Source organism: Eumetopias jubatus, unplaced genomic scaffold, assembly GCF_037043125.1.
Source record: "Eumetopias jubatus isolate StellerSeaLion01/CBP00866 unplaced genomic scaffold, mEumJub1_p1.0 scaffold_6, whole genome shotgun sequence".
NCBI classification, from domain to species: Eukaryota; Metazoa; Chordata; class Mammalia; order Carnivora; family Otariidae; genus Eumetopias; species Eumetopias jubatus.
In genome coordinates, this window is record NW_028274812.1 from 26,103,025 (window position 1) to 26,130,023 (window position 26,999).

Consider the following 26,999-nt stretch of genomic DNA (forward strand, 5'->3'; position numbering starts at 1 on the left):
ATCTATGTACTTCCAATGACCATAAATCTACATAGAACAATGTAAGAGAATGTTAACACAAGTTGTCTTAAGTAATATGACAAATATAACATGAAAAACAATATCTTGAATTACTCCATTAATGTCAATCATAGGAATTTCTACTGGAATTTAAAGACCAAAACCAAAAATATGCTAATATTATGACTCGCTTTGGAAAAATAGCTTCCCACTGTTTCTACCTAATTAATTGAAATATCAATGGTTTGTGAAAGTACTTTCATTCTATGTTAGAAACTGTAATTAGTAGGTGCCCTTTTGGGGATATCCTTACATTTTACATATAACTGGGTTAACTATATACAACTTGACTATGCTTACCATTCATTAGATACTACTCCCAGTATGGAGATGAATCACTCTGTACAGCTCTCAGGAGAACCCCAGTCAACACCTCCAGGGGACAGTTCATCATTACCCAATCAAAATGGCTTGGAGAAGCCAGATGATAAGGATTCCACAACCCCACTTCAAGCACCAGAGGGGAAGTCAGGTGTGCAGTCTGAACAGGGAGCTCATGATATCTCTGAGGAGTTGAATCGACAATTAGAAGACATCATTAATACCTATGGGTCTGCTACTGAAAAAGAGGGTCCCACCAAGACAAAGGAGCAGCCTGAGAACATAGAACCACCCGACAATGAGGATGGGGACTGTGATGAGGCCACTGAAGAGACAGAGAGAGAACCCATGGCTTCTGGAGAGCCAACCACAGCCAAAGAGTCTGTCAGCAATAAAGAGCAAAAGTTGGAAAAGAAAATCCTAAAAGGATTAGGCAAGTAGTTATATTCTAATGCATGACTTTTCTTCGATGATTCCTAAAACGGGGCACTTCCTCCAAACTTTACTAAAAGCCACATTTCATTTTTGGATTACTGTAAGAGTTTCCCTCAGGGTCTCCCTACACTTTCCTTGCTATACTTGTGTTTAGCTGCTTCCCCTCAAAAGAGAGAAAGTGAACTTTTCAACATGTTACTCACTTACCCTGTCTCCCCAGTGGTTTCCCACTGCTCTTAGGACGAAGACTAAAATTCTTAACATGGTATTTCAGGCCCTAATGGTCTAACCCAAACCAGTCTCTCTAGCTTTATCTCCCATCACTCTACCCCACAGTATCTCCCTCCTGAACTCTCTATCCCCATCACCACCACTACTACTACTGCCTAATTGCTCATCATTCTGATCTTCTCTATCAGTTTTTTGAACATAGCATGCTCCATCCCCCACAAAGCCCACATACATCCTATTTTCTCTACCTAGAAATCCTTAAAGTTCACCCTGTTGGGCTGAATTTAGCTTACAATTCAAATGGCATTTTCGTAGCCCAACCCTAGATAAGGTCTTCTTGTTTTCTGTTTCTATTGTACCGTGTTATCCTTCCTTCTTTGCATTTAGCAGCTTTTGAGAGTGTACATTTACTTTTTGTGATTATTTGGTTAATGCATGTCTTCTTTTAGCTCTTTCAGATCAAGAACAGGGACTGTGTGTGTATTCAGACATCACTGGATGCCTAGTCTCTAAGATAGTGGATGACACATGCTAGGTGCTCAATAAATATTTGTTATAAGGATGAATGAACAAGGAAATGAAAGGAAAATTACTTAAAGCAAAGCTAGTGGAATCTGGATTTAAGCAAAATATAAATATAGAGATGGGTTTTTTTTTTAAGATTTTATTTATTTGACAAAGAGAGAGACAGAGAGAGGAAACATAAGCAAGGAGAGTGGGAGAGGGAGAAGCGATGTGGGGCTTGATCTCAGGACCCTGGGATCATGACCTGAGCCTAAGGCAGACGCTTAATGACTGAGCCACCCAGGTGCCCCTAGAGATGGTTTGTATATAAAATGATTGTTAATTAGATCACTGAGTAGTATGTTCTCTTACTATATAAAATATTTATTTCACAAAACTTTAAAAAGTATCAATTATAGAATGTCAAAAATTGCACAAAATAATTTTACTCTCATTAGTTTATTGATTCAGCAAATATTTATTAATGCCTCAACTTTATGAGGTACTGGGCTAGGTACACAAAGATAAATTAGTCAGCAAGACCCTTTGGTTAAGTAGCTCTAAATATGGAGAGAAAAGCAGACAGGTAATCTAACTGTTATATAGGATAAGTGCTAAGAACAGGCATGGGAAAATTGTTAGGAGACCATGAGGGATTCTACACCAAAAATGGCTGTGAAAGAAGGATGAGAGAGTTAATTTTTTAGCTACTAGTGAAAGCATGTTACTGTACATAGGAGAGCCCCTCTGCCTGTCTTTCCTTGGTGAATTTCACTGTGACACTCAGTACAAATACCACCTCCTCTATGGTACATTCCCAGACATGCCCAGCTAGAGTTAGCATCACCTTCCTTACCTCTCCAGTAAATTTTCTGCATCAATCATTTGTTTATACACTTGCCTCCCAAGGGAGGTGGAGAATCTTATCAGGGACAGCTATAATGTCTTATTCATTTCTGGAAGATAGTGTGGCAAAGTGAAAGATCACGGGCACTGGAGTCAGAACTGTGTTCAGATTCCAATAACAAGCTATCTATAAATCCCAAAATATGTCTCTGCTGGCATGGGATATCACCATGGTACTTAAAACTCATTGTGGGCAATGCTTTTAAGAAGGGCTAAAAGACACATTTAAATAGGACACGTGATTCACCCAACATAAAGAATAAAATAACCCAAATAATACTTTAAATATATCTACCAAGTTGCAAAGTGCAAGACTGGAATCACTCAAGTGTTTTGGTTCTTTGGGAAAGAGAATAAAGTTGCTCTGTGTTCAAAAGCTGTTTTTCCTTATCTATCCAAGACATCTCAGAAATGTCCCTTTGTATTAGTCATTGTTAAACTTCCCATAAGACAGTATATAATCTCATCATGGAGGGTTATGATTTCAAGTGTTCCTAACCCGGAGAGTTCTTTTGCTTTATCACTCTACAACTATCTATACAGAGGAATGTACATGTGTTGTATCAGGATATGAAAAAATTAGGGGTAAAATTAAAGATGACCAATTTTGGTTTCTTCTCTGTCTTCCATGAGTTATTTCAAAATCTATAGTAACCATCTAATTACCAAATAATCAAAATAATTGTAGAGAAAGAAAACATTCCACAACTCTAATTCTGCCACTATGTCCAAGTTACCAGATTTCAACTGAATGTTTGATCAGAACCAATGACTGTGAAGTCGGGTACCCACTTGCGTCCACCCTAACTACATGTATGTGAATGCTGACACTTCCATGCCAGTCCTCCAAACACCATCAGCATATTCTTCTAAGCACTATAATGTTTCAGCTACATTATGAGACTTAAACATTTTTAGGCTAATCTAAATATGTAACCACCATTTAAAACATGATTTCAGCTGTCTGCAAGTAGCTTTAGCAGGCTACTCAGCTGTTTATTGTCTAGACCAGTGGTTTTCAAACTTAACTGTGCATTAGAGTCAAATACAGAATTTATGAAAAATGCTGTTCCTGAGTACAGAAATTCAGAATTGGGAGGATTGGAGTGGAGCCAAAGTACCAAGGGTAATTCTGATACAGATAGATTGTGGAAGCAATGGTTCTGTTGTTTCAGAAAGTTCTTCCTCCGTCCTTTTGAAGAAAAAGTGAAGTCCTGGCTGTGGTCTTCTTTAGAATCTATTTGGACCTTTTATAGAATTTTAGTAAATCATTTGACCAGTAACTGAAAATATATCCTTAGATTTTGCTTAGATACTTGATCAAAGACAAGTCTTTCATTATTGCATGTTTATCAGATAATATCTGCTTTATTGGTATTTTTGAGATGCTGAAATGTTCTGGCTCTCTAACGTAAAATTTTCCGTAGTATATACTTTGGGATATTTGAGATTTCAGACAAAGTTAAAGTTCCCTTACTGCCAGAATTCTCTGACCTTTAATATATGCAATGAAAATCTCAGTAGAGATGGGCATAGTTTACAACATTTCCTGGACTTACTGGACCAAAGATACCCTTCTTTCATAGAACACCTTTGATTATTTGGGAAATGTCTCTACAACCCAAGTACCCAGGACTTGTTTTTCCCTTAGGGACTGCATATCTTCCCACCATTGACATACTATACACCAGAGCAGTTGGAGGAACATTTTTAAATCTCTTTAGTTGATAGAGTCACTTTCCCCTTGGCATATGAATTGAAGGAAACAAAAACAGATTCCCCATTAGACAGATCCTGACACATCCTGTCAACATCTAAAGTAACCCCCTTACCTCCCCGACCCCATCCTCCAGACTCACAAATGTCTTATTAATCCCTCCTCTGCCAACAGTACGTGGGCTGCACAAGCACCACATAGTAATAAGCACAGAACAATGATAAAATAGAATATACGTTCTGACATTCAGGTTGATAACTGATTGAGTAGGAAATCAGAGGTTTGAAGCATAAGCCTGGGAGGAAAACAAAGCTGATCCACAGGTCCAGTCTGAGTTCAGAATACGTCTAGTCAGCCCACTAATTTTATAGACAGGGAAATTGAAGCTTAGAGAGTTTAAGAGTCTACAAAAGAGGTTACTCAACTAGTTGATGTGATTGTGAGATTAGTCATAAAGAAAGCAAGGGGGCAGAACTGAAGTTACTGATATTGCAGGATTGAAGAGACATACAAACTAACTGGTGTATTGGTTAAGGAGCATTTACCATAGCTCAGTTAATGGTTTGTTTTTAGTTACAGGTGACTTTCAGTTGTACCTTTGGAGGACCTTGACTAGAACAGTGGATTCTGAAATGTTTTTAGAAAGCCATTTACTTACTCTTCCTTAGAATGGGCACTTTCCCAGATGATTTGTTTCTCCATTTTAGCTTCATTGCTAGTTTCACTGTGAAAGGGGGATAAACTGTTGCCTGGATACAAATGCTGAATTTTTGGAAGAGATGTTAGGAGACCAGAAGAATTCAGGGAAAAGAGGAATCAACAGAGACTGCAAGGTTCATGAGCAGAGTCACAGGGAAGCTAGATTTTAGGCCACATCCTAAACAGAGGGAGAGGTTTAAAAATAGGTCAAATGGGAGAGAAAACTATAACTTGAACAAAATGATTAGCACTCTCTTCTGATCAGAATTAAGAATAGATGTATTCATTTCCTACCGTTCTTCCTGGTATTTTTCTTTTTCACTAAGGTTTTGCTTTATTTTTTTTCCCCTGGAATAATCTCCTCATCATTAGACTCTTGAAGGTTTTTTTTCTTTTAAGAAAGTTTTCTGTATAGTTATAGCCAAGAAATTGCTAATAGTTCAAACATATCATCAACTGACCTAATAAGAAGTCCAGGTCCTCTCCCGAACTGAGTGAGAGGCCAAAGTTCCAAGTACATATAACAAGGTGACTAAAACACAAAAGATATAAAATGTTGGCCAAATAAAAACAATACAGAGTAAGCAGTATTTTCAAAACGGATAAGCCATTAAAACTAAGCAAAACAAACAAAAACCAGACTATGAGAGGTGACAATGAGGCATAAGAGACTCTTGATAAATTTTAAAAGTCTGGTTTTTTCCCCCCAAACATATTGGGAAGACAAATATACCACCCAAACATTGTTAATTTTGTTGTTGTCTAAATCAAGCTAAAAATGGTTAAAATTATTCCAGTCATGGAATCAACAAATCCTAAATGCTAAACTCAGAACCCATTCAGTCAACTTAATAATTTTATAGACAGGGAAATTTAGGCCCAGAGAGTTGAAGACTCTACAAAACAGGTCACTCAATAAGTCAGGGACACAGTCTGTTCTAGAACCCAGGGTCTAGTCCTTATCCTTAGTCCAGTGTGAATTTAACTACACTGTCCTTTTTTATCAACATACACAAATCTTATTTCTCTCAAAAGATACCTATAGATACTCAGGAATTATTTGTATCATAGTCACTATTTTTAAATTGTGTTAGAAAACAAAATTAACATTGAAATATGAATCTGGGTCTAACATTTGAAACAGAACATTCACGATCTTTTCCAGCTTTAAGCTTCTGCCATAACACATGGAAATCAGGAAGGGGAAAGAGAGGCACACTTGTGTGTCCAAGACCAAATTTTAGCCCCAAATTTCTAGAAGATAATTTTGGAAGAGAAAAAGCCAGGTTTTAGACACTCATCAAATCCGCATAAACTTAGTATAAACAGTTATCACTATGCTAAAAGTTTAAGAAAAATCCCAGTCCTCATTTATAGAGCTGATTTCATTATCTCAATTTAATGTTTTAGTTTCTTTGATGTAAAAATCATTCCTTTGTATTACAATACTCCCTCAGTCTACAACTGTGTCATTGGCCATAGCCATGTGCGACATGGCTGCTCTTGTTGCTCAGGTGGTCCTACCTCCTTGTAGACTTACTACTAACTGACTATTTTGTGGACGGATGGCCATATGCCCTTCACCTGCCTTCTCCAGCTTTAATGGGGACTTCAGGTCTGTCCCTTGCTTTCTTTATGACTAATCTCACAATCACACTGCTTTGGAATGACACATCGGGGAAAAGGCAGGTCATTCCCTCCCAGGAAAATGTCCCTGAAAAAAGTCAGTTTGTCTCTTGTGTTTGCACTATCACCAAATGACCCCATTTCTGTAGAACTGTAATTACAGCCTTTATTAGAAGATGAGCAATCTCTGTCTATTCCTCTTCTCCTCCATAATCCCACACAGCATTCTAGTCCAGCAAACCAATGGAAGTTTAAAAATTAAGCTCCCTGATGTCACAAATTTATTCATTCTGTACATGCTTATCTCCGGTTTCCTGGGTTTTTGTGTTGTTGTTGTTGAAGGGCAAAATAATTTTTGAAGGATAAATTGATGCTTCTGAATGTTGACCTTCTACACAAAATAACAGGACATGAGAGCAGAAAGATACCTCAGTGAGTGTGCCCCAAACAAAACAGAACAAAACAAAACCCTCTTCTCACAGTTAAAGAAAATAAAAAGGAAAGAAGGTACTTCATGTGGAGAGAAAAAGAGACCCACTGGACTCACTCAAATGTTTCTATGTCCCCCAAATGAGACACATAATGGTTTTATGTGACCGTACTCCTACTAAGAGGTATCCTAAGCATATACTCAAGAGGCACAGGTGAGAGTAAGACCTGTCTGTCCTCTAGTCAATCACAGAGTTGTCTTCAGGACAGTGTTCATTTAATTCACATGCTACTAGTGGGCACAGGTTGGCTTTGCTTTGTTCCACCATTACCGACATTTACTGAGAACTTGCCATGGACCAAACATGATCTGGGTCCTGGGCCAAATCTGATCCACAACAATCTCTTTCTTCTAATAGACGACACTCACTCAGGACGACAGTCATCATGTGGGACCCTTTCCCAGACTGAAGGCAAGGGTGAAGGGATGTCACATCCTTCCCTGTTAATCGAGAAATAACTCTGAGCACAGGCACAGGAGAGGTGGGGCAGCACAATAAGCCACAGGCCATAATTGGAGAGCTGGTGGGCACCTCTCACACCCACCTTCTCCCCGTCGTAGGCCATGTCTCTAATCTGAATTGACTCACTGGGCAAAGATGGACAAAACCGGCTGTTAGGAATGAGGTCATGTTTTTTAAGAAAAAATTTCCTTTTATTTCTCTGGGTTTCCTGGCATCCAAATTCCACATGGGAATGAAGTGATTTAGAGCAAGTAGACAAACCTTGGATTCAAGCCTTGGCTCTGCCAGTACTAATTATGTAACTTTGGCCTTCACTGGGCCTTAGTTTTTTAATCTATAAAATTAATCAGTTGTCTGGATGCTCTTTAAAATCCTTCTAGACCTAAAATTCTTTGATGTCATTAGAGTTACCAGATTTAGCAAATAAAAATATAGGATGCCAAGGGGAATTTGAACTTCAGTAAACAATGCAAAATTTTTTTTAGTATAAGCATGTCCCATGTCATATACTTCATATGGTAAGCCTAATTCCATGATTTATCTGCCTCCCCAGGATAAAAGCAAATATTCTAGCAAAAGGGAAATGCCTGTTCTTGGGGAAAGGTTGTCAAAGTTGTTAATATTCTTATGTAGATTTACATCAGGAAACGTGGCCTCTACTGTGTGGCTTGACCTTCCTATTCTAATTAGACAGAGGGGCCGTCACTCTGTTCCACCTTGATCAGACTCTTTGAAAAGATACCATCAGTGGTACATGCAGGCCCCAGGGTCCCTCTCCTCCCCACCAACACTCAGCCCAATGGCTACTTGAAAACAAGATTTCCAGGCCCACAGAAAGGCAAACAGGGAGGCTGAGCTAAAGAAGACAAAAGGAAGAAAATGAGGAAAGAGAAGAATCTGAGATTCACTATCAAATAATCATGAACAGATGAGTATTAAAAATGTAAAATAAACTCCAAGTGGGGTCAGAAAAGGAGCCTGCCAACAAAGATTAAGGCCTGGGCGGGAAGAAGGAAGGGCCAGGAAGGCTGAACCCACTGTCACAGAGATACAAAAAGGCCTGTGGGAAGGCCCTCTGTGTCTTGGCTTGGTTTTCCTTCTATGTTGATTTTATTCTCTGCTAGGTAGGAAATATGAGCAGAACATTCCCACCCAAACTTCACGGAATGCATTCATGCACAGAAACAAGACAGTTGGTTCCCCCCCCCAAAAGAGAAAAAAGGTACTAAAAGAACAAAACCAAAACCCAAAAATGGCAGACTAAACTGTCAAATTCCTGTGCTTTGGGCTGGAATTCTAGAACCGCATGCGTCAATGTTGGCAGTTTGGTGGGCGTCAGAAGTTTTGATTGGCTGCTCTCCTTTTTTTTTAAATTAATCAATGCGGGGAAGTGGGTGACATATAAAGTCAGTATTTTTTATTCTTTTGACTATTTTCAAAAGATTTAAAACATTTTTCTAAATGTCTTTATGGTTTTTTTGTTTTGTTTTGTTTTTTGAAGGCAAAGAAGCCAACGTGCTAATGCAAAATCTGAACAAGTTGCAAACACCTGAAGAAAAACTTGATTTTTTATTCAAGAAGTATGCCGAATTGGTAAGATCTCTGATTAGCTCTTTGTGTCAGAAAGATTCAGGCTCTGGTTAGAGCTGAGAAAAGGCCATTCGTTTTTCAGGTACCTCATTAGAGACCATAGCTGGTTACTTCACACAAGCCAAAGCGAGAATACATGAAAGCAGAAATTTTTTTAAAGGAAAAAGAAACAGAAAAACTGAGGAAAAACAGCACAACAAAGAAAGAGGATAGAGTTGGAGTCTATTCTGCCTTCAGTTATATGTATAATTTGGGGAATGGAAGAGAGAATTAGAGATCACTGAAAATTGTGGATATTTTAAAGTTCTTTTTGGGTTTGTAATAAAACAGAAATATAATCGACTTAAAGGCAAACTTTCATTCAGTTCTTTTTTTTTTTTAAGGATTTTATTTATTTATTTGAGAGAGAGAGAATGAGAGACAGAGAACACGAGAGGGAAGAGGGTCAGAGGGAGAAGCAGACTCCCCACTGAGCAGGGAGCCCAACGTGGGACTCGATCCCGGGACTCCAGGATCATGACCTGAGCCGAAGGCAGTTGCTTAACCAACTGAGCCACCCAGGCGCCCCTTTCATTCAGTTCTTATGCCTAGGTGTTTTGAGGGGTCCCCTCAGGAAGGCAAGTTGGATGAGTTTATCCTACCCTCAGCTTGTGACACCTTCTCATTTGGTCTTGAAAACTCTATTTGTTCATTCATTCAGTCAGTCATTCATTCAACCATTCCTTTGTTCTCTTTGGTCTACATTCTTCTCCCCCCCATCCCCTGTGGCAGTGTTTGATGTGGATTGCTTTGTGCCTAGTTCTAGGTCCTCTCCAGACAGGATCCCTCTGGATAAGGCCACTGGGAGGCAGAGAAGCCACTCAGAGACATCACAGAATCGTGAAGGGCACTGCCTCCCCGCCAGTACTCCCACAATGGGTCAGTTGGGAAAAAGAGGAGGGTTCAGTGAGGCCAGTCTCTCTGCTACAGGACTGCCATCTGAGGTCTGGGCCACTACTCCCCGGGGTGTGTGACCCACCGCTGGGATGTGACACCCTCTGACGTGAGGCTAGCCAACGTGCTTCTCCGTCCCATCTTCTTCCTTTTTTTTTTTTCCAGACTTTATTTATTTATTTATTTGTCAGAGAGAGAGAGAGAGCACAAGCAGGGGAAGCAGCATACAGAGGGAGAAGCAGGCTGAGCAGGGAGCCGGATGCAGGACTCGATCCCAGGAGACCCTGGGATCATGACCTGAGCCGAAGGCAAACTAAGCCACCCAGGCGTCCCTCTGCTTGCTTTCTTTAAAAAAATATGTTTTCATTCACTTATTTCTTTTGGACAAGCAGTGACAGGAGTATGACGCTAAGTTCACACAGCAAAATGCTTCCTCCAGGCGGCAGGTTGAAGGCAGAATTACGTTGCCACTAACGAAGTTTCAGTCAGAGCCTCTCACTGGCATGGGCCCCTCTGAGGCCCTGCATGCAATTCTCTTTTCTTAATTTTGGGTTTTTTTGTGTGTTTTGTTTTTAAAAGAGGGCCTCCAAAACTGAATGAGCACAGGTGCACAAACCCCTCATCTTATCCCTACTGATGGAGTTTAACAGGTGACTTGTTTTCTTTCTTTTTCTAACTCTCGTCGTCCCATGGTCCCCATTCGTCCCTTTCTTCCTGTCACATTGCCGCATCTTCTTGGGCTGAACTGTCCTGCAATAGACCCGGAGGAACTCTGAAACCCTGAGTCACTGGCTGGTTGTTTAACTCTGCCAACACTTTTTAATTGTTCTTTAATCACATAAACCCCACATCACGATGATATGAGAAATGCTGCAGACACAAGCAAACATATCTCTAATCCCATAACCTAAAACACAAACTTTGATTTATCCGTCTTCATTCCCAGTGCTGCTATATATGCAGAGATACTTTTTATAACAATTACTTTCATAAGGTACATATATAATTTGGTATCCAGTTCTGTTGGCTCATACAACAGACATTTGCCCATGTAGTTTAGTCTTTATAATTATATTTTGTAATAGTTATGTCATTTTCCAGGAAGTGGCCATTATCTCCTGGGCCTCTAATTTGGGGACATTAGATTCCGTCCACTGTTTGCTTTACCAAATACTGCTGCACTGAACATCGTCATGCCTTAGATCTGTTCCTTCTCCTTCATTTTATGATCTATGATCCTAATCCAGAATTGGGATTACTGAATCAAACGGTATGAATGCCTTTTGTTTGTATAGGGGTTTTTTAAATGGTCATAGCACTTTCCAAAAGAATGGTAGAAATTTATAAAGCGAGTATCAGTATATCAACTTGTTTTTATCGCAGCTTGCTTAACATTAGCTATTAACTGTCCATGAGCAATTTCAACGCCATAAAATAAGTTAGGTTTCAAAAATATTTTTCCCAAAAGTAAGGCCCCCATTCTCACCGACATGTCCATCCTTGTTCTCTTTGGTATTTTCCACATCGTTTTCCCTTTGCCCCTTCAATTTACCTCCTTCTACCAACGCCATTCATATTTCGTTTCTAGTGCCATGCTCCATACTTGGCTGGACTGGGCAGCATTCCAGCCTCGTCCGGAAAGCCATGTGGGGTGCTGCAGCCCACAGCAGCAAACCAGAGAAGCATCACTTCTCCTGTCTGCCTGAGATTTTCTTCCTGGGCCACAGCTATTCACCCTAGGAACTCCCTCCACCTACTCACCCTCCCAGTCAGGAGTCACCCAACAGAGGTTATCTTTCCAGAGAGCCTACTCAACTTAATTAAGCCTTACTTACTACACTTTGGCATTTATATCATGTCCTATAATAAACTTCAAAACCCAAAAGATCATTCTAGGAAAAATGAATACGAGAAAATTGGCCAAAAACCCATTACATTTCTTTTTCAGAAAGGAAAAATTATGAATAATTTCAGTCTTTTACCTGGGGACTAAAACCTATTCCATTGCTCACTGATTTGGACATTAATATAGAAGGTGTCCGATGTGTAAGTATTAACATAGAATAAATCATCAAATTCAAAGATGTGAATCAAACTGCCACTCTAGCTAACTCACCCTTGCAGATTCTGAATCCTGTAATATTACCTACTATTGTTTTCATTAACAAATAAGGATACATTTATTAATAAAGATACCACATGACCTGGAAGAAGTAGTTTTTCTAAGTTTCCTCAGTTTTAATGTAGTTACAACAAATCACTAATACTATTCTGATTTAGTAATTGTCATTAATTTTACTTTTTTAACTTAATAATAAAAAGGGAGAGCAAGAAAAAGAGCAGATAAAAATCCAATATGCCTGTCACAATAGTATAGAAGTGTTATGGTGTCTAAGTGCATCATTAAATCACTAAGCCAGGAAGTATCTGACTGAAGTTGACTCAGTTGCAATATGTTGTTTTCATTCATTAAGAAACCATGTATGTATTCACAAGCCTGAACTATTTGAGTAAAATTAGCCATGTTCTTAAAAAAATTGTCAGAAAGTTAAGGGTTTTTATTTAGAGCAAAGCAAGACAGACCTAGCTAAATGTCAAACGTATATGACTTTGCAGTAAAACTAGAACATTACGTTGTTGATAAGCAAGCAACTTCCAACTTATGAAACACATGTAGAGTATCTTCCTCCTGGCACTCAGGTAGATCCACATGGGGCAATGCTCCCTCATCAGGGCCAATAGTCGATGTATGTCTGGAGATATTATGGATGTTACGATTGTGGGAGGTGATCCTAGCATCCAGTAGTTCAGGGACCTACATCTAGTAGGTAGGCTAAACAGCCTATGATGCCCAAGATAGCCCCCCCACAGCAAGAAATTATGTGGCCTAATATTCTAAGTGCTAAGGTTGAGAAACCCTGACATATGATTTAATCTTCAAAAGATAAAGTCTAAATCATAATGGCAATAACAATAATAACAATATCTAAATTTCAGAAAAAGATAATAGATCATTCAAAATCCAAATGTACTCTCTCTTAATGATTCATTGGCCATAAGCATGGAGGCTGGGGGTGGTCGGAGGGCAGGGCATGTTACGGACACTTGCCATTCACACTGCTGAATTGTGCAGCAGCTACCTCTGAAGCTCTGGCGGAAAATCACCAATGGTAGTCAAGAGGTCCTTTCTCTCTTCTCTCCCTGTTTCACAAACCACAAACTTCATCTTCCATTTACCAGGAGGTTGTTTTATGCTTTCCTAATTTTAAAAGAATAGTTGCTATGAGATTGTTTTGAGAAAGAATTGTGAGCACAAAATATACACCAAGCAGACACACCATTGACCATTGCACCAGTGCAAGGCATTATCATGAATTCTGACGGCCTACAGATTCCAAGACATGCCCTTCTCTATTGACTGGTATCACTAGAGAGATTCAAGAGAAAGAAAATGATTTCTAGACCACCAAAAAGAAGATCAGAGTAAGAAGGGATCGTTATAATGATAAGGAAAAACCTATAAATGATAGGCTCTAAAAGCCATATCTACAAGTATTGCAAAGTCCCATTTGTGAAGTTTATTTGATTGCAGTGGGGCGGTGACAATAGCAAAAAATGTTTCCAACAACCACAGAGTGATCTTTAGGTATTTCCTCTTGTGATGCTTTTCTAGCAACTCAAAAGCAATTCCTGCCATTTTCTTTTACGTTTGCACCTCTCGTGTCTAGCTGGACGAACATCGCACAGAGCAAAAGAAGTTAAAGCTCTTACAAAAGAAACAGGTACAAATCCAAAAAGAAAAGGACCAGTTACAAAGTGAACACAGCAGAGCTATCCTCGCTCGAAGCAAACTGGAGAGTCTATGCCGAGAGTTGCAGAGACACAACAAGACACTGAAGGTATGTATCACCACCACTCTGAATAACACACTTTCTGGCATGCTGCATAGACACAGGCTTCTGCCACTCATGGAAAGAGCATGAGTTTCTGACCTTCAATAAATTATTTTAACTCCCCAAGCCTGTTTCCTCATCCCTAAAATGGGGATTACACCAACTTCACCATGTGGCCAGGGAAAAATTAAATGAGGTCATATGTGTAGAGTGCTCCGTAGTACCTGACACAGAGCAGGCTCCCAATAAAATGTGTGCCATCCCCCTTGCTTTTTTATTACCTCAAGTTTGTTTTCTTTTTCAAGATAAGACTCAGTTCTACTCTTTAAAATACGAATTTGTAAAAATTCAACAGTTTTTGTATTATAATGAAATCTGCAGGACACGAGAAAAACGGACACAAAACTAACTGACATTAGACAGCAAGAGTGAGAGCCAAAATGTCAATAGTCAGCTGAAAAAGAAGCTACTTGAAAAAACACTGAAGCTCTTCAGACTTAATTATTCAATCTAAAAATAATAGACTGATCTCTCCATTCAGTTTGCATGGGTTTCATTAATTACAGCATAAGCCTATAGCAGTATGCCTAATTTGGTTACACACAGACACTATCTCCATCAATGAAGCAAGATGCAGGGCTCTCCAAGAGAATACTGCAGGCGTCCACAATCCCCTTTCCAGCTGAAGAACTTAAAGCTTTTGACAAACAATAATTAATTAGACACCAATATTTCTGTGAGATAGTTATTATTACATATGTTTAAAAGGAGATCCTTTAAGAAGCAGAGAGATTAAGATCACTGCTGAGTTTGCACAACAGACTTGGGCAGAAGGCTGGAAGAGAATCATGGCTCTTCATATTCCAGACTGGTTTCAGATATCTGGGAAATGGAAGGCCAGCAGGATGAACTATAACTCTCAGATCACAAGTTGTAGGAGAAGGGCTTCTGGCATGTCTTCAATCATTGCACTAGTGACAATCAGAAATGCCAGTTAAATGGGGGCCTGGGGATGGGAGCAGTATTCTCAACTCAAGATACATATTCAAGTAAACAGCACCGTGTGTTTCCATAAGTAGTGTTATATTGTAAGGAGATAAAAATTAAATCCGATATAGTGGAAAGACTATCAACAAAGATGTTTAAAGAATGGGATGGAGCGCCTGGGTGGCTCAGTCGGTTAACTCTTGATTTTGGCTCAGGTGGTGATCTCAGGGTCATGAGATCCAGCCCCATGTGGGGCTGCGGGCTGGGCATGGAGCCTACTTAAGATTCTCTCTCTCGGGGCGCCTGAGTGGCTCAGTCGTTAAGCATCTGCCTTCGGCTCAGGTCATGATCCCAGGGTCCTGGAAGTGAGCCCCGCATCAGGCTCCCTGCTCTGCAGGAAGCCTGCTTCTCCCTCTCCCACTCCGCCTGCTTGTGTTCCCTCTCTCACTGTGTCTCTCTCTGTCAAATAAATACATAAAGTCTTTGAGGAAAAAAAAGATTCTCTCTCCCCCCCCGCCCCTCCCCCCCTAAAATAAATAAAGAAATAAATAAAATAAAGAATGGGATGATGTAGCTTGTGCTCTTTGGATAGCATCCAAAGACAGAATGATGGAAGTGGCAGGAGACCCTATCAGTATAGACACACAGCCTCACTAATGGCCTCCAGTTATGGACAATGAAGTTAAGTATAATTATTGTGCCAGGACTTGCGCTAAATAACATGTTATTTAATCTTCACAACAACCTTGCAAGGGTTAATAGCTCCATTTTAGTGCTGAATAAACTGAAACTCAGCAATCCAAATCAGTTGTCCAAGGTCATGCATATATTAAGTATCAAAATCAGGCTTCAAATTCTAAATATTTTTCCGGGTTCCTCCTCAGTTTTTCTTTGACCCATGGATTATTTAGAAGTGTTGCTTAATTTTTATAGCCCATCATACATGGTCTGTCTTGACAAACATGCTATACACACTTGGAAAGAAGGTGTGTTCTACAAACGTTAGGTGTAATTTTGCATAAGCAACAATTAGCCCTAGATCATTTAGGTTTTTACTGAATTTCTGTTTGGTTGTTCTATCACTTGTTGAGGAAATCTCCTAGTATAATTTAAAATCTAGTATAATTGGGGAACAGTCTACTTCTCTTAATTATGTAGATGTTTGCTTCGTGTATTTTGAAGTATTAATTTGACAGGTATACACATTCGTGATTGTTATGTCTTCTTGATAAATTGTTTTATCACTATGAAATGTCCTTTGGTAATAATCTTTATCTTGATGTCTACATTATCTGATATCAATAAAACCCCTCCAGTTTTCTTATTCTTATTGTTTGCATGGCATATCTCTTTCTATCCTTATTTCCAAACCTGGCCTTTATATTTAAAGTGAGCCTCTTATAGACAGTATATAGTTAGATCTTACTCATTTTCATTCTTATGATATCTGTCTGTTAGAGTACTAGTCCATTAACATACAGTGTAATTATCAATGTGGTTGGATATGCTTCTACTATTTTCTTATTTATTCACTATTTGCCATCTCTGTTTTCTGGTCTTCTGTTCTTTTCCCACTTTCCTTTGGATTATTTGAATATTTAAAAAATTCCATTCTAATTTATCTCTTGGTTATACTTCTTTGTATTTTCAGTGGTTGCTCTGTGATTACCTAAACATTCTTAACTTTCCAGTCTACCTGGAGTTAATACTGTCTCACTTTATGTAATGTGTAGAAACACTGCAACCTAAATAGGTCCATTTACTGACCCCCCGGTTCAAACTATAATTGTTATATGTACCACATTTACATATATTTATAAAGCCCATGAGGCAATGTTATAATTTTTACTTTAAATGATCCTATACATTTCTTTAAAAATTAAAGGTAAAAACTGTCTTCTTTATTTACCCAGATATTTACCATTTCTGACACTTTTTATTCCTCCTGAAGCTTCAGCTTTTTGTCTGGTGTCATTCCCTTCAGCTTGAAGAACTCCATTTAGTATTTCTTATACTAGTCTGCTGGCAATTAATTCTCTTATTTCTTTTTTTTAATCATTAAAATGTCTTTATTTTGCTTTTATTTTTGAAGGCTATAGTCATTGGATATAAAATTCTGGGTTGGCAAGGGTTTTTTTTTTTTTTTCTTTCTCTCTCTCAGCCTTTTATAGGTTCTGCATTCTGTACTCTAACCACCACAATTTCTGATGAAAATCAACAATAATTTGAATTGTTGTCCCCCAGTATGCAATATGCCATTTAACTCGCTATTTTCAAGGTTTTTCTATGCTCTTTGGTTTTCAGAATTTTGACTTCTTTATATTTAGCTGCAGTTTTCTTCATACTTATCCTATTTGGGATTGGCTGAGTTTCTTGTATCTGTAATTTATGTCTTTCACCAATTTTGGTAAAGTTTCAACCATTTTTCTTCAAGTATTTTTTATGTCTCATTCTCTCCTTTCCTTCTAAGATTCTAACTTCATGTGTGTTAGACATTTTTTTTTAAGATTTTATTTATTCATTTATTTATTCAGAGAGAGAACAAGCAGGGGGGAGGGGCAGAGGGAGAAGCAGACTCCCCACTTAGCAGGAAGCCCTAAGCTCAGGGCTTGATCCCAGGACCCTGGGGACTTAACCGACTGAGCCACCCAGACAACCTTTTGCTATTGTCCCATAGGTCCTTCGGTCTCTCATATGTTCTTCACCAATCTTTTTTCTTCTATCTTCAGATTAGATCATGTATACTGGTTTAGCTTCACATTCACTGATTCGTTTCTCTGTCATCTCCATTCTGCTCTAAGTCCACCCAGGGATCTGTAAATTTCATATTTTGTTACTTTAACTCCAGAATTTCCATTTGGTTCTTTCTTAGAGATTTTTTTTTCTCTCTTGAGATTTCCTATCTTTTCATTCATTAAGATAATACTTTCCTTTATAATCATTAAGCATACCTATAATACCTATTTTAAATTCTCATTTGCTAATTCCACATCTGGGTCAATATGGAATAGGCCTCCTCTGATTATCTTTCCTTATGAGAATGGGTCACATTTTCTTAATTCTTCATATATCAAGTCACTGTAGACTGTATCCTGGATGTTGCAGCTGTTGTGTTGTGGAGCATATGGATTCTACTATACTCCTTGTGAATGTTGTTGTTGTCATTCTTTTTAAGAAGGCATTTAACTTGATTAGAGTCAAATTGCAAATCCCTTCTCTTGGGCAGCAGCTCAAACTCAGTTCATTTCTTTTTTCTCAGTTAGGCTGCTTTGAGTCTACACTGCACTTGTCTGGTTCAGGGTCAGCCAAAGATTTGGGCAGAATTTATCCACAGAATTTAGGGCTCTTTCTCTCTCTCTCTCTCTCTCTTTTTTGGGAATCTCCCCTCATCTTCCAGGAGCTATAGCTGCCCAGAACTCTTCATTCTTCACACCAGAAAAGTGGTAGGTAGGTTTTTTATGAGAGTTTTATCCATCCCATGCAGCTGATAATTTCAGTCTGCATTCAAGCTAAAAGCTAGAAAAAGAGAGAGAGAGAGAGAAACTTACAGTATACCATTCCCTTTTTACAGGTGTCAACTTCCCTCTAGAATTTGCTTGATTCTATCTCCAGTTCTCCAGTGTTTTTAAGTAGTTGTTTCTTGCATTTTGTCCACACCTTATACTTATTATCCATAGAAGGGTCAAAGTAGTATGAGCTTCCTTGGCCATACTAGTAAAACAACCTAAGTATATCCGCATCTAAAATCCATGTGCTAGGAGCCTGGGAAGATGCAGAAAAAGGATGCATGCCAGGCTCTTCCACCAAAAAAAACCCTTAACTATTACTATTCTTTATTAAAATTGATTCTTCAGTGGGGGCACCTGGGTGGCTCAGTTGGTTAAGCATCTGCCTTCGGCCCAGGTCATGATCCCAGGGTCCTGGGATCGAGCCCCACATCGGGCTCCCTGCTCAGCAGGAGGCCTGCTTCTCCCTCTCCCACTCCCTCTGCTTGTGTTTCTTCTCTCGCTGTGTCTCTCTCTGTCAAATAAATAAATAAAATCTTTAAAAAAAATAAAATAAAATTGATTCTTCAGTGAGTCAAAAAAAAAAAATCCCACAAAACCTCACAATTTAAGATAATTTAGAAAAAGACCAGCGAAGTTCTAAGACATGGGTTTATTTCAACGAAATACCCATATATTTGAAGCAATAAATGTGAAACTTCAAACTATACTGAAAAAGAACTTGCCAGTAAGAGATGGGTAAGTGTTTCAGGGAATATGACTTTAGTAAATGAATAAGATTTGTTATCAGAATACCACCAAATTTTAACATGGAAAGGACTATAAGACTCACCTAGTCCACGTTACTAATGTCTGTATGTAAATTAATAATTTATTGATTCACTGAATAAACATTTACTGAATATTTATGAATCATGGGCCAGGCACAGCACCAGTTCTAAGATGCACAGTGCTGCTTGCACAGCCCATTTTCTTAGTTATTTCAGACTTTGCCCTTCAATCTTATTTGCATTATTAATTTCCATTTTGAATAACGTGCTTGATAAGGAAATTTTTTTCTCTGACATCATCCAAATGATTCCAAATTCTTTACCAATAGAATCAAATGTTATATAAGACTTTGCTAGATGTCTTTTTCTCTCACTGAGAAACAGTGTACTGTGAAATGCAAAATGCTACTTTGTGGGCCAGGATTCAGCACTATGATGGTTTGACCTGTGTTTAAACCGTCCTGACACCCACACCTTCTTTCTGTAGCCCGTTGCCAGTGACAAGCTCAAACCTGCTGACTATCCTGGGATGGTTCTTTCATTTACTCATTCATTCATGGATGGAATAGTTATAAATGCAAATGGCATTCAGATCATGGTCCATAGTTCTACAGCTAGGAACCTGTTGACTTCTAAGCTAAGCTGAAGCAGCAAGGAGACAATCACTATCATATGTATATTCAGTGACTCTTACAGATGGTTATAATCATGCTTAGTGAAAGATATATAGTGAGTGTTAGCATACAAAGATCAGGGAAATAACATCTCAGTTAATGTCTTCAGATTAGGAAGTGTGGCTATTTCCTACAATACCCCTAAGAAATGGTTTTATGACTTAATTATGATTCAGATAGCAGGAGTTTTATTGGAGTAGGAGAATATGTTAATATTGTAGAGGAAAGAGGATACCTAATGATAAATTAATGTATTTTCAGAGCATAATTCTTAGCACCAGTTTTTATTTTGATCACAATATTCTACTATCATAATAAGGATTTGCACAATTACTTCTATTTAAATCATTATTTCTTTTTAAAAATCCTGTTACATAATTTGATCACAGGAGGCAACTAAATGCAATATAATTTTACTTGCCAAGCATGAAGCAAGCTTTCATAATAATAATTAATCACAACTGAAAGGCATCCTAAAATGCCTATATCATTTTTCAGCAGTGTCTCTATCTTTGCTATGATACAGCAAGATTAAACCCTTTGATTCTAAAAGAATGAGAGGAATCATCACAAAGCAAATAATTCTCAATATAGTTATGGGGGAAATTTGGGCACATTGTTGGTTGTTAGCAATGAAGGGAGTGCTTTGATTTAGGAGAAAAGAGAACAGAAATGATATAAAAGTTAATTTCCATTCTTGAATGTTAACAAAGTGGAAGAGGGAGAAATTAGATGTTTCATTTCAGAGTTAAAGAAAATTTGGGACTTAAAATTGCTTTCAGATTCAAACTTTATATTGAACATTTCAATTACCCTATGTGACATGTGGGCTGATTGTTCTTTCAGAAATAAAATGTACAGCAAATTTTCTAAGATTTCTTTTTACATTCTTGAATTGCTATAATTGATCTATAGCTATCTTTGTTTCCTTTTCAAGCTTGTTGATGAAAGTTTTTCTTACTAAGAAAAAGTTTATATTGTGATCACTTATATTTACTAAACTTGGGTAATACAATTACGTGGTTAACATGCCATAGTTTTGTGTGTATGTGTGTTTTTTAATAGAGGAATATAAGATCTATTATTCTTCTTTCTGTACCAAACCAAGGAAACACAGGATCTGTCTCATCCATCAGTAAAGCTGAGTGGCATTTTTTCCAGGCCACAGCCAAGAAATCAAAACCCTGTTACTGCGTGTTTGTTAGAAAGTGGTAGTGTATGCACTCAGTGCATTTTAAAGATGACGACCCATCATCTTTAAAACAAGCCTATTCATCACTAACTATCAATTGCAAGGCCCTCATTGCACCTGCTCTGAGTAACTGTGTATTTACAACTGAAACGTTTGCTCATACATTTATTTTGGGGCTGAGCAAGGTTAGCTCCAGAGAACTGAGAGAAAAAATATCCTACTTAACCCTGCACACTGATCTCCTTTCATTGACCTAACCCTGAGTTCTATAAACCTGGATGCACATAAACCAGCCTAAAAGAGACTTTGCTTTTTATACACAGGAGGAAACCCTTCAGCGGGCACGAGAGGAAGAAGAGAAAAGGAAGGATATCACAAGTCATTTCCAGACCACTCTGACAGATATCCAGGCCCAAATTGAACAGCAGAGTGAGCGAAATATGAAGCTGTGTCAGGAAAACACAGAGCTTGCAGAGAAACTGAAAAGCATCATTGATCAGTATGAGCTCAGAGAGGAGGTGAGAACCACATCAAACAACTTAGGGGCACTATATATAGATCCAGATCTGGGCTGTGAAGGTGGGAGACTTGGTTAATAAGAAAGTTATGGCCAGCCCTCTCAACTGATTAATATTTAGGATTGGATTTCTTTTACTAGCCAAAATAAAAACAGGTGGTATTGCAAAAGACATGGCTAAAAGCCATATGGGATTTCTTTGAAACTGGAATCATTGCAAAGCAAAGGCAATAAATAGGAAGTAGTAGGCCGTGAGCACAGTTATCCTTGAAAATAGTATTTCTCAGCTTTTTAAAAACACTTTCTACAGCGCTAGGAAATAGCTCATAGACCCCCTCTTAAGGATCATCATGTCAACTAAATGAACCATCTGTGTTCTATATGCCCCGCAAACCAATAATAGTATTAATAATATAATAATTATAATATTAATGGTATTATTTATTCAGTGCTGAGTTTATGCCAGGAAAGGCGCTGAGTACTGTACTTTACATACAATATGTCATTTCCTTGTTTCAACAATCTTATGCATTAGATAATACCATATCCACATTATATGGGTGGGAAGCAGAGGCTAAGATTAAATCACTTACCCATAGTCACAAAAGCCAAAAGAGTTTTGCTTTTAATATTTTACATTAGGGAGACTATGAGGATCTTTTAAAATTCCAAAATTATATCTTAATATTTAATATATTTTTAAGACTCCAAAAGCCCTCTCAGGGTTTTTATATATCATAATTTACCCCATCCCACCCAAATTTTAAATGTCTGCCTTAAATGTCACAGAACATAATCAGAGTGGCTCTGTTGGCAACATGCTAAGATTTTATCAAGAGAAAAACTGAGCCAATAGCACACAGAAGCAGCAGTTAGGTAAATCAAGACACCCCTCACAGTAAGCCAAAATGCCATGGTACCATTTTATCTTGTCACCAAGATCAATTCTAGTCCAGAGTGGAGGTTCAGGCAAAAGCAAAAGGGAAGAAGCTTTAAAAAAAAAAAAAAAAAAAGTCCATATTCTTCAGAGAGAGACCAGATAAGAATGGCCTGGTAGACCAGTTGTACATTCTTGAGATTGATTCTAGATAAGCCCCAAGGCTAGAATCCCATAGGTCCTCTTGCTGATGGGGCCTCCTAATGACCAAGAAATTCTCTACGCTGAAGTAGTATTCAAAGCTTCTCTTCACTAAGCTAGTTGAGAGGTCAAAAGATGTAGAGGAGGCAGGAGCACATTTGCATATCAATTCATCAGTGACCCTGGCCCTTGTTTTGCCCACCAGAGCAACAGAGTTGAAGTGGGGGGGCTCCCCACTCAGTCCCAGACCCTGGGCCACAGGGTGGTCCCCCAGAGCTGCGTCACAACCCTTGAGACAAGAACGTGGAAGAGAATTCACTATGATAAATTGTATGAATATGATTAAAAGCAGTTTTAGATTCATAGAAATCACCAAAATACTGAGTGATGGTGCTGTAGCCCTTGTCATATACATCAGTCTGCCATCTAGCATAATAAGTAGCATCATATCTAGTAGTTACTAAGTTTAGACAACAAAGTTGGGAGTTTCTGGAGCTAACATTACTGAACTCTGACACCTCTACCTTTTGCAGCCACTACTTTGTATAGTGCCAAATGCAGGGGACTTCACCAATTTATGACTTTTATACAAAGTCATAAGTGATGCCAATGCATTTATTCTCCCCGCCTCCCTTTTCTTTAAATCTCAAAACCTGGAGAACATGTGTGTCGATATTACTTTTTTATCTTACATTTCTCAGCACCAATAATAAGTCAAGCTTGATATGTGCCATTTATTTTCCCTTAGCATCTGGACAAAATATTTAAACACAGAGAACTGCAGCAGAAGCTGGTAGATGCAAAACTGGAACAGGCCCAAGAAATGATGAAGGAAGCCGAGGAGCGACACAAACGCGAGAAGGAATATGTACTTATCAGTGTGCTTGTCTGGTCTGCCTGGGGGTCAGAGAACCTCTGAGAAAGTTGCTTTTGATCAGAATCACAGAACACGAAACTGATAGAGGGAGCCTGAGCTTCCCTAGAGAACCACATTGGCCAGCCCATAGAAGGCACTATACCTACATGGTTTTTGACATAAAATAGTCACACATCCATTCAACAGACCTTTTTCAAACACCTATCTTATGCTAAGCAGCATCCTAGGTGCTGGGGGATAGCAGTGAGCAAGACCAAGAAGGCCATGTCCCAGCACAGAGACTAGAATCTAACTAAGAAAAGACAGGCAATAAGCAAGCAAACAAAGAAGGAAATTTTCAGATAATAATCAGTACTATTAAGAAAATAAGGAGGAACTGAAACAGGGCAGAAGGAGGGGGCTACTCTAGACGGGGTGACCAGGAGCCAAATTGCGTAGCTTTGTAGGCTTGGAAAGTAGGTTGGATTTTATCCTAAAGATACTGAGAAAGTCCAGGTAGTTTTAGCTAAGGAAGTGACATGATCTGCCTGGCATCTGTAACAGATGAATTTGGCTCCTAGGTGGAATGAACTGAAGAGGGACAAGGATGCTACTGCAGCAGTCTGGGGGACTAATAGGTCAAATTTCTAACCCAGTGTTTCTCAAAATGTAATCCATGGAACACCAACATCCAAACTGCCTTGGAGTTTTGCTCTCACTATAGACTTTAATCACACTCTATACTTCCTAGTTTACATTCTTTGAGAGGGATCTGCATTTTAACATGCTCCCTAGCAGATTCTGATGCATGCGATGGTGGAGAACTGTGGTCTAGGAGAATAACTTTGAGTTTACTATAAAGGAACAGCTGCTCACAACAATGATCCAGGTGGGGGTGTTCTGGAGATGTTCAAGCAGACGCTGAATGATGGTTAAGCAGGACTGCTAGAGAAGGTTCCAGAATTTGGTGGGAGGTTAAATTTTATGTGATTCATGCTTGAGTTGCAGATTATTTTTTCTCTTTTTTATCAATTAGAACCACAAATTTTTAGTGACGAATCCAACTGTTCAGCTGTTTTCTTAGCCTTCCTAGATACTTTGTGAAGTTCCCAAAAAATTACTTAAGAGGGTTAGTTAGCAAGTCATTAGGTTTTACACACAAATTATTGTCACATGGTGATGTAAAGGGCAATTTGACAGTCTTTCCATGCATTCTCTCTCCTCACAGTTGCTGAACCAGGCAGCAGAGTGGAAACTTCAGGCCAAAGTGCTGAAGGAACAAGAGACAGTCCTGCAGGCTCAGGTGAAGTTGGAGTTGGGGGGGCAACAATGCATGGGGTGTGCTCTCCTCGCTGTTTCCATATTTCGAACCAAAGCTCCTCTGCACCAGGCCTTACTTGTGGTGGGGCCAGGGGTATAGGAGTTAGAAATGAACACTAACTGCATATTTATTATTTTAAAGTAAAAAGAAAAGCACAATATTATATCTAAGAAAAATAAATGTTCCACAACAACAACATCCAGTCAGAAGGTTTGCTGACATACCAGTGAGGGCCCTGAATAGCCAGTCAGAATGAGCTGGTGTCCAGGTTCCTGCCGATCTTTCATAAAACATCCTCTCTCTCTCCTCCCCATTACCCTACTAAAGTAAGAATAAAATGTGAACTGATCAGATGCACCATCTAGAATATCCTTGCTTGTCTGATATTATTTATAACATAAGGAAATTGGAAAAATAAAGCCAGCGCCAAAGTTTTCATGCTGTCAGAGGGCAGCCTTGTCGGCGGTTAATGACCAGAAACAGCGGACAAGGAGGGAACAATTTTGATTTGGCTTTGTGTTGTCATGTGTGTGTTCTGTGGAGACTGCAAGAATCCATATTTCAGACTCAAGAATAAAGCCTCAGGCAACAGATGACTGTATCCACCTTTCCCATGCCCTTGGGGCTCTGCCCCTTCCGGCAAACGTTCCCTGTGGTGTTCCGGGTGAGGCATCCCAGGGCTGAGCTGTAGAGGGGCGCTAGCTCCCATGCTGGGAGTCCCAGTGCTACAGGGACTGTAAGTCACAGAGAGCAAATAAACTCACAGAACGTGAGGAAATCACAAGCCTTCCAAGCTGGGCAGCGGTAATTTCAGATTTGGGTAATTCACTAGTAAATGTTTATGTGCGGACTGCTATATGCTTACTCAGAATAAAAAACAAAACCAAAAAACTTGTTCACTACATGAATGAACAAGTTCAATGAATACTTGTTCATTTTTAAAGAGACAGATAAGAAAAATAAGAAACTTAAAATCACAAATCATTATCACTGCGGACAAAAATACAGATAACATTTCCATATCTAAACTTCCTGAAGCAGACTTTTCCAATGTGTGAACCGAATGCAGTGATAATTGTTTCCCCTCAGTAATATAAAATAACCCATCGAAATCATTTTTAAATACTCATTACATAGGAGTTTGAAGTATAATGTTTCTTACTATTAATAAAACTAAAGGATCCAGAGTTAAAAGACTAAACGCTAGAGTTACAACTCAAGATCATCCTCTAGGTCATCACAGAGCCACCACATCATGGTTGTGGGGTAGGTGGTAGGCAGTGGTCGCTCTCTAACCAGGGGTGGGCAGGAGGAGAGGAGGTGTGACCTCACAGTCTTGGAGACAGTCCAGAGAATCAGGGCAGGGCTCCTGGCCCCATCTCTGCCCCATTCGCAGCACAGAGCCTTGAGGGGTACAATAGACAATATTTGAAGCTATTCATTGTTCACATCGTTTGTGACGAGCAATGTCTACTCCTTTATACTAAGTGGTGATAATGAACTTGAGAAGGGTAGGTTAATACCTTAGACTCTGGGCTAGAGAGCCATGTCTTCAGCTGGCATCAGAATCTAGGCCTTTAAAGACCTGTGGAATAAAACATAAAGGTGTGATCCAATATCCCACCAATACCCCCTCAAATTCGAAAAAGCATCTACCAGGAATTTTAGATTTGCCCATGTTCCTCGTTCATCCCTCAATACTGGACTGAGTCCAGGGACCAAGGTCAGAGTCCTGGCTCTTCTGCTCAGAATTTGTCTGACCCTGTGCAATCCATCTGAACCTCCCTACACCTACATTTCTTTGTCCGTAAAATGCATCAGTGATCCCGAGCTGGAGTTCTCTGACCTCTGGGAGGTTCATCACTTTTCAGTATTTCCAAAACATAACAGCATACAAGGCGGCAGCTACGATCTAAAATATAGTAGTTTTTGACTATATATCAGTTCTCCCTCAGCAGCTATGCGTGGCAATTATTCACGTGTTTTGTTAAACTTATAAAAGGAAAATGAGTTAATGAATATGTAATATATGCAGTTTGTTTTCAGGTTACGCATGCAAAGCACTTAGCTCCATGCCTGGCCCATAGGAAGCATAATTAATTCAACCAATATTTATTGAGCACCCACTTAGTGCTAGGCAAGGTTCTAGGTGTAGGAGATACACTAATCAATAAGAGAATCAAAAATCCCTACCCAATTAAATTCACAATCTAGTGATAACAATAATATT

The 26,999-nt window shown here is 38.9% G+C and overlaps 1 protein-coding gene across 1 annotated transcript in view; it reads left to right on the forward strand.

Moving 5' to 3' along the window:
* Positions 1–375: 375 nt before the first annotated feature.
* Positions 376–26,999, forward strand: part of TXLNB (taxilin beta) — a 39,130-nt gene continuing 12,506 nt past the window's right edge. Inside the window, exons 1-6 of the mRNA XM_028121425.2 lie at positions 376–814; positions 8,954–9,045; positions 13,704–13,874; positions 21,321–21,515; positions 23,341–23,460; positions 24,677–24,751. Coding sequence (XP_027977226.1) covers positions 385–814; positions 8,954–9,045; positions 13,704–13,874; positions 21,321–21,515; positions 23,341–23,460; positions 24,677–24,751 — 1,083 coding nt within the window. The 5' untranslated portion in view covers positions 376–384. The remainder of the gene's footprint in view (positions 815–8,953; positions 9,046–13,703; positions 13,875–21,320; positions 21,516–23,340; positions 23,461–24,676; positions 24,752–26,999) is intronic.